Genomic DNA, 8,396 nt, shown 5'->3' with positions numbered 1-8,396 from the left:
GAAGCCAAGCCAAGAAGCCCAGAAGTCCGGACCTCCGCTCGCAATAGAGCTACATGAAGACAGCGGAGGGGCCGGCCGAAGACCTGCGACACCGGGAGAAGAGGCCGGAGAGCGGAGAAGAACCAACCGGACGCCGGGAGAAGATGAAGCGGAGGGACCCCCGAAGCCGGAAGAAGACCCCCGAAGCCGGAGGAAGATTCTCCCCCCCCGGAGCTGTTTAATAAAATATTTTAAAAACCTGTGTAGTGTGTTTTATTACTTACACTTTTTTCCTAGGTAAATGGGTAGGGGTACCATGTACCCCATACTCATTTACATAGGGTGGGGGGCCGGGATCTGGGGGCCCCCTTATTAAAGGGGGCTCCCAGATTCCGATAAGCCCCCGCCCGCAGACCCCGACAACCAACGGCCAGGGTTGTCGGGAAGAGGCCCTTGTCCTCATCAACATGGGGACAAGGTGCTTTGGGGGGGGGGGGGGCGCAGGGCGCCCCCCTCCCCCAAAGCACCCACCCCCCATGTTGAGGGCATGCGGCCTGGTACGGTTCAGGAGGGGGGGGGGGGCGCTCGCTCGTCCCCACCCCCTTTCCTGACCGGCCAGGCTGCGTGCTCGGATCGGGGTCTGGTATGGATTTTAGGGGGACCCCACGCCGTTTTTTCGTTATAATCCATACCAGACCTAAGGGCCTGGTATGCCCCGCGCTCACCGCAATAGGAAGATTTGTTTTTCCTATTGCAGCGAGATGCAATACCATCCCCTCGTGTCGTATTTGGTCTGTCGGACCAGCCTACACACGAGCGGGCTTTCCGTCGGACCAGCACACACACGAGCGGACTTTCCGCCCGAAACTGAGTCCGACGGAAAGATTTAAAACATGTTTCAAATCTAGGTCCGGCGGGCTTTTGGGAAGAAGTCCGCCGGAAAAGTCCGCCGCCGCCCACACACGGGCGGATTGTCCGGCACACTCTGGTCCGCCAGACCAAGTATGCCGGAAAGTCCGACCGTGTGTACGCGGCATTAGGGACCTTAGGTTGTGAGCTCCTTGAGGGCAGGGACCGATGTGAACGTCCAATGTATATGTAAAGTGCTGCGTAAATTGACGGCGCTATATAAGTACATTAAATAATAATAATATTATTTAGTCTATGTAAGAGTTATAGTCTATAAACCATGGTATCTGAATTTTTTTTTCAATCCTGATGTACTTGAGGCCCTAAAATGCCATGACAGTACAAATATCCCCCAAAATGACTCCTTTTTGTAATGACACAATTTTTTGAAAAATTAAGATATTTAAAAAAATATATATATTTTTTCCACAATTTTTTTATATACTGTCACCAGTGCAGTTCAGCGCCATTATATAACTAGTGTGGCAGTGATCATGGATACTGATTGGTGACAGTATGTAGAAAAAAATATATAGTTGTTTTCCTCTTTTTTTATGTTTTTTTTTTTTTTTTTTTTTTACATAATGTGACCAGTAAAACTGTACTACTCTGGGGAGGCGATCAGAATTTTTTTTTTTTTTTTAACATACTATGATCGCTTATAACAATGAATATCACCAAAAAGTGTCAGAAAGTTATAAAAACATAGACAGTTTTTGACAATTCCTTTATTAAAAAAAAAAAAATATTAAAACAGTGTCTCCCAATTAAAACCCATTATCAATTACAATGCCACCGCACCACCTGAACACAAAATAAAAAAAAAATATCTGCACAAATGCTGACTGCCAAATTCCTCCTCCTCCACCAATTGACAGCCCTTATATAGGTAAGAGCAGGCCACCTGGTGTTGTCACTGGTGACACCGCCCCCTTGTGACCCAGCATGCACCAGACCGTAACGTCACAGGGGGGGTGCCACCAGGTGATGTTGCCAGGTGGCCCTGTCTTTACATACAGTGCTGTGAAAAAGTATTTGCCCAATTCCTGATTTTTTTGCCTATTTCTCACAATTAAATGATTCAGATCAACAAACAAATTTTATTTTTACACAAAGATAACCCGAATAAATCCAAGAGGCAGTTTTTTAAATTATTATTTCATTTATTAAGGGAAAAAAGCGGTTGAAACCTGCCTGGCTCTATGTGAAAAAGTAATTTGCCCCTCCCATGCTGAATCATAAATGAACTGTGATTAACCACAATTTTTCGGAAAGCTGAGTTAAATTTCACTTGCCACACCCAGACCTGATTACTGCCAGACCCGTTAAATCAAAAAAGTCTGAAAAGCTGAAGCACTCTAAAAGATCTCAAAAAGCAACACATAATGCCATGATCTAAATAAATTCAAAAACAGATGAGAAACAAGGTCATTGAGATGTATCAGTCTGGAAAGGATTACAAAGCCATTTATAAGGCTTTGGAACTCCAGTGAACCACAGGGAGAGCCATTATCCACAAATGGAGAAAACTTGAAACAGTGGTGAACCTTCCCAGGAGTGACCAGCCAACCAAAATGACTCACCCGGGAGGTCATAAAAGAACCCAGAACAACATCTAAAGAACTGCAGGCCTCACTTGCCTCAGGCAAGATCAGTGTTCATGATTCAACAATAAGAAAGAGACTGGGCAAAAATGGCATCAATGGGAGAGTTCCAAGGCCAAAGCCACTGCTGACCAAAAAGAACACAAAGGCTCATCTCACATTTACCAAAACACATCTTGGTTATCCCCAAGACTTTTAGGCAAATATTCTGTGGACTGAGGAGACAAAAAATTTAACTTTTTGGAAGGTGTGCGTCCCGTTACATCTGGCATAAAACGAACATAGCATTTCATAAAAGGAACATCACACCAACAGTCAGACCATGGTTGTAGCATGGTGGTCTGGGGCTGCTTTGCAGGTTCAGGACCTGGACATCTTACCATAATTGATGGAACCATGAATTCTGAGCTCTACCAGAAAATTCTAAAGGAGAATGTCTGGCCATCAGTTTGTGACCTCAAGCTCAAGTGAACTTGGGTTATGCAGCAGGACAATGATCCGAAACACAACAGCAAGTCCACCTCCAAATGGTTCAAACAAAGCAAAATTTAGGTTTTGGAGTGGCCTAGTCAAAGCCCGGACTTAAATCCAATTGAGATGCTGTATCATGACCTTACACAGGCCATTCATGCTGGAAAACCCTCCAATGTGGCTAAATTAAAACAATTCTGCAAAGAAGAGTGCGACAAAATTGCTCCACAGCGATGTGAAAGACTCATTGGCAGTTATCGCAAACGCTTGATTGCGGATTGCAGTTGTTTCCGCCAAGGGTGGCACAACCAGTTATTAGGTTTAGGGGGCAATTACTTTTTCACATAAAGCCAGGCAGGTTTGGACAGCTTTTTTGCCTTAATAAATTAAACCATCATTTAAAAACTGCATTTTGTATTAACTTGGGTTATCTTTGTGTAATAATAAAATTTGTTTGATGATCTGAGTCATTTAAGTGTGACAAATATGCAAACAAATAAGAAATCAGAAAGGGGCCAAATACTTTTTCACAGCATTGTATATATAAGAACTGTCAAATGGCAGAGCAGGCATTCGGCGGTCAGCTATCAATGAGTAAGAGATTTATTATTTTTTTTCGGGGTGCGGCAGGCGTCATGATTGACGATGGATCTACATCGGGGGGACACTTTTTTTATTTTTTAATAAAGTGTCTCTATGTTTTCTATTACTATTTGACACTTTTTTGTTGAATGGATTGGGGTACTATGTACTCTATACTCATTCACATGGGGGGCTTCCAGATTTTGATAAGCCATCTTCCCACAGACGCCCACAACCACAGCCCAGGGTTGTGGAGAAGAGACCCTTGTCCCTAATTACCATGGGGACAAGGTGCTTTGGGGTGGAGGGGCAGAGCTGTCCCCCCTTTCCTGACCTGCCAGGCTGCGTGCTTGCATAAGTCTGGTATGGGTTTACGGGGGGACCCACACATTTTGGTGTAAGATTCCCCTTAAAATCCACACCAAAGGGTCTGGTATGGACTGGGGGGACCCCACTCCTTTTTTTTCTTATAGCCAGGCTGGCAATTGCAACCATGAGTCAATTTAAGTGTGATTTGACTGGTTTTCTTTTCTTTAGAAATGTCAGTTTTGCTGCAACAGACTCTATACACAATACAGATGCACCTCTGATACATGTCCCCCAGTGCAATACCCACACCCCCATACCCCTTTTATGGCCATTTACTTGCATCTAAGCCTTTAAAATGGACACTTGATTGCTCATGTTTGACTCCCATAGACTTCAATAGGGTTTGCGGTTCGGGGCAGAAATTTTCCCCTGTTCGGGAGTTCTGCAGCAAACTGAACAGGGGAGTGTTTGGCCCATCCATAATCTTTACATTTTCTCTCTTTTGAATGGATTGCAATTGTTTAATTTCAATTGTTTGAATTTGACTGACTTTTGAATGGTTTCATTTTGTTACACTTCTATGACTTGATATATATTACGTCGGCTTAGGAAGTTGCTTTCTGATCGAACAGAGACTTCTCCCTGGCTGCTGTTCCAGCTACAGACTTGCCTGCAAAGCATGAGAGGAAATAAAACATGTAAAGGAGGCATTTGATCATGGGAGGGGAGGTGGAACATGTAATGGGAGGTGTGGACAAGATGGGCTTAGCTGGCGTCCCCAAGCCTGGCTGATTATATAATGATAGTCAGAAGAACCTGGAATGGACTCTCCCACTGAGGCTTTAGAGGCTTGACAGGATACCACTAGACCCCATCCTAGTTTCTGGTACTGAGGCAGTGTTGATCATGTATTATCTCAGGATCTGGCAATGAACAAAACATTTGAGAACACATCTCAGTTAGTGAATGATGAAAATGCATTACATGTTCAGAGAAAAAAAAAAAGATGATAATCATGAGGAAAACAGTTTAGTCATTGATGCTGATCTGAAAAAAAAATTAAAAGGTAAAAAATTCACAAGCCTTCTGGTTGCGTGTTTAATGGACATAAGCAATGAACTCAATGTCTCCAATCATTGCATTGCAGTTTGCTCACAAATTTTTGTTTGTTTTTTAAAGTAGCCTTTTATCTTTTCACTTCTTCCCTAGCATGTGGGATGACATTGGGGCTGTGAAACTAATGAGACACCCACAGCTCTTTTAATATCCCCCTTCTACCACAGTTTCCTCTCTGCAGCTGAAACTTGTGAATCCTCTGGTGATAGATTAGCCCAGCATTAACTGTAAAATCTTTGTCACATTCAGAACATTAAAATGGCTTCTCTCCAGTGTGAATCTTCTGGTGTCTGATAAGGTTTGACTTCACTGGAAAAGCTTTGCCACATTCAGGACAATGATATGGCTTCTCTGCAGTGTGAATCTTCTGGTGTGTGATAAAGTTTGACCTCCCTGTAAAAGCTTTGCTACATTCAGAACATCGATACGGCTTCTCTCCAGTGTGAATCCTCTGGTGTATGATAAGAGAAACCTTTGTTGTAAAAGCTTTGCCGCATTCAGAACACTGATATGGCTTCTCTCCACTGTGAACCCTCTGGTGTATGATAAGATTATCCTTTGTTGAGAAAGCTTTGTCACATTCAGAACATTGATATAGCTTTGCTTCAGAGTGAACCCTATGGTGTGTGATAAGGCTTGACTTTGTTGTAAAAGCTTTGCTGCATTCAGAACATTGATATGGCTTCTCTCCAGTGTGAATCCTCTGGTGTATAATAACATAATCCTTTGTTGAAAAAGCTTTGTCACATTCAGAACATTGATATAGCTTTGCTTTAGTGTGAACCCTATGGTGTGCGATAAGGCTTGACTGTGCTGTAAAAGCTTTGCTACATTCAGAACATTGATACGGCTTCTCTCCAGTGTGGATCCTCTGGTGTATGATAAGTGAACCCTTTGTTGTAAAAGCTTTGCCACATTCAGAACAATGATATGGCTTCTCTCCACTGTGAATCTTCTGGTGTGTGCTTAGGTTGCTTTTGTTTGAAAAAGCTTTGCCACATTCAAAACAATAATATGGCTTCTCTCCACTGTGAGCACTCTGGTGTGTGATTAGCTCGCTCTTGTTTGTAAAAGCTTTGCTACATTCAGAACATTGATACGGCTTCTCTCCAGTGTGGATCCTCTGGTGTATGATAAGTGAACCCTTTGTTGTAAAAGCTTTGCCACATTCAGAACAATGATATGGCTTCTCTCCACTGTGAATCTTCTGGTGTGTGCTTAGGTTGCTTTTGTTTGAAAAAGCTTTGCCACATTCAAAACAATAATATGGCTTCTCTCCATTGTGAGCACTCTGGTGTGTGATTAGATCGCTCTTGTTTGTAAAAGCTTTGTCACATTCAGAACATTGATATAGCTTCTCTCCAGTGTGAATCCTCTGGTGTGTGATAAGTTGGGACTTCACTGTATAAGCTTTGCTACATTCAGAACATTGATACGGCTTCTCTCCTGTGTGAACCTTCAGGTGACTGATAAGGACTGACTTCTGTGTAAAAGCTTTGTTACATTCAGAACAATGAAATGACTTCTCTCCAGTGTGAATCCTCTGGTGTGTGTTAAGGTGTGATTTTGATGTAAAAGCTTTGTCACATTCAGAACATTGATATGGTTTCTCTCCAGTGTGAATCCTCTGGTGTGTGATCAGAGCTGACTGCACTGTAAAAGCTTTGCTACATTCAGAACATTGATACGGCTTCTCTCCAGTGTGAACCCTCAGGTGACTGATAAGGACTGACTTCTGTCTAAAAGCTTTGTTACATTCAGAACAATGGAATGACTTCTCTCCAGTGTGAATCCTCTGGTGTGTAATAAGGTGTGACTTTAAAGTAAAAGCTTTGTCACATTCAGAACATTGATATGACTTCTCTTCAGTGTGAACCTTCTGGTGTGTTATACGTTTTGACTCCATTGTAACAAGAAATATCTTCTGAAATGACTTCTCTTATGTATACATGGGTTGGACTTTACTGTAAAGCCATTGTCACTTCCAGAACACTGAAATGACTTCTCTCCTGTTTTCCTCTGAGGCTGAATAAATGTTGAAGAGGATTCAAAACTGTTATGACTTTTAGAACACGGATATGACTTGTGTCCTGTGTGAATCCTCCAGTGAATTGTGATACAGACTTTCAGTCACTTCAAACACCCATATGGCTAATTTTCCATGTGAGTTAGTTGTATTGATGAAGTCAATCACTGAAAACTTGGTTCGTAAATCCACCTGTACAAAAAAAATCAAATAAAAGTCAGAATTCTATAAAAAAAGGGGCTGAATAAAGTTGCTTTCTTTTTAAACATTTATTATTAAATGTTTCTAATATATAGAAATAATATGTACAATATTAAAGAGAACTCAAATAATCAAACGCAAAAAATATAGCAACAGTAGGAAGAGTTTCGTACCTCAGGATTTTTTTTTACAATACTTATGAACGTGACCGTGCCCCCCCCCCCCCCTTTTTTTTGTGGGTTAATAGTATTTTTTTGTTTTTTTTGTTTTGTTTTTTAATGATGAATAATAGAGATGAATGGTGGAAGGATAAGGCAATGTAGCATATGATAAATGGATTAATATAGTACTGGGTAGTAGAAACTATTATGAATATTGACATTCCTTGTTGAAGATGCAATATAATATCCAATTTCATAATGAGAATAATTTATATGTATTTTTATAATTGTTTTAACAAATTTAATAAGGGGCGTGGCTTGACCTCGGTGGACGATGGCCACCTAACTCGACAGCTCCCGCTGACAGAGAGAGAAATCTGTCTACTACAGAGGTTTTCTGTCATCCACCCTCACGGAAAAGATGGGAACCTCCTCTTGAAGCTCTTCAGCATCACGTTCGAGCTCACCCCACCATATACCAGGGAGTATGAGCCAAAATATCCCGGAGATGTTCACAATCCAGTTGGGCAACATGGTGCCTACCCAATCCTCACAAGGCCCTCAACAGCAGGCCAGCCTGTCTAGAGGGACAACTCACCCCTCCAACAGCAATCCCAGCGACGGAGGAATCGTGCTCACCCCACACCAACGTCCCAGTCAGGGCGACCTCTGATCCGTGGTGGCAGATATAAAAGACACCCTGACGGCCGCTATCACGGAACTCCGGATTGATATCCAATCTATCACGATAAGAGTTCAAGATGTAGAAAAACTGATGGCGCAACATTCCACGATGATCCGCCGGACCCATCAAGTTCTAGATACTCACACCTTGCAGCTCTGGGAACTGAACCGACATATGGAGGACTTAGACAATTGTGGCATGTGCCACAATTTAGGTCTAAGAGGCCTCTGTCGGTTCTTTGTGTGAAAGGCAAAGCATACAGGTGGAAGTTTCCATTTGGCCTGTCAGCATCTAACCTAGGCCACACTGCTCTTCTTAGACTACCGGAGGATCTTCGCCATTTCTGTGACATG

At 42.5% G+C, this 8,396-nt stretch overlaps 1 protein-coding gene across 1 annotated transcript in view; it reads right to left on the bottom strand.

Annotated features, from left to right (window-relative positions):
• Window positions 1–5,127: 5,127 nt before the first annotated feature.
• Window positions 5,128–8,396, bottom strand: part of LOC141126683 (uncharacterized) — a 640,228-nt gene continuing 636,959 nt past the window's right edge. Inside the window, exon 2 of the mRNA XM_073612648.1 lies at window positions 5,128–6,846. Coding sequence (XP_073468749.1) covers window positions 5,224–6,846 — 1,623 coding nt within the window. The 3' untranslated portion in view covers window positions 5,128–5,223. The remainder of the gene's footprint in view (window positions 6,847–8,396) is intronic.

This window comes from Aquarana catesbeiana, linkage group LG02, assembly GCF_042186555.1.
Source record: "Aquarana catesbeiana isolate 2022-GZ linkage group LG02, ASM4218655v1, whole genome shotgun sequence".
In the NCBI taxonomy this organism is placed as follows: domain Eukaryota; kingdom Metazoa; phylum Chordata; class Amphibia; order Anura; family Ranidae; genus Aquarana; species Aquarana catesbeiana.
This window is presented reverse-complemented; position numbering and strand designations above follow the sequence as displayed.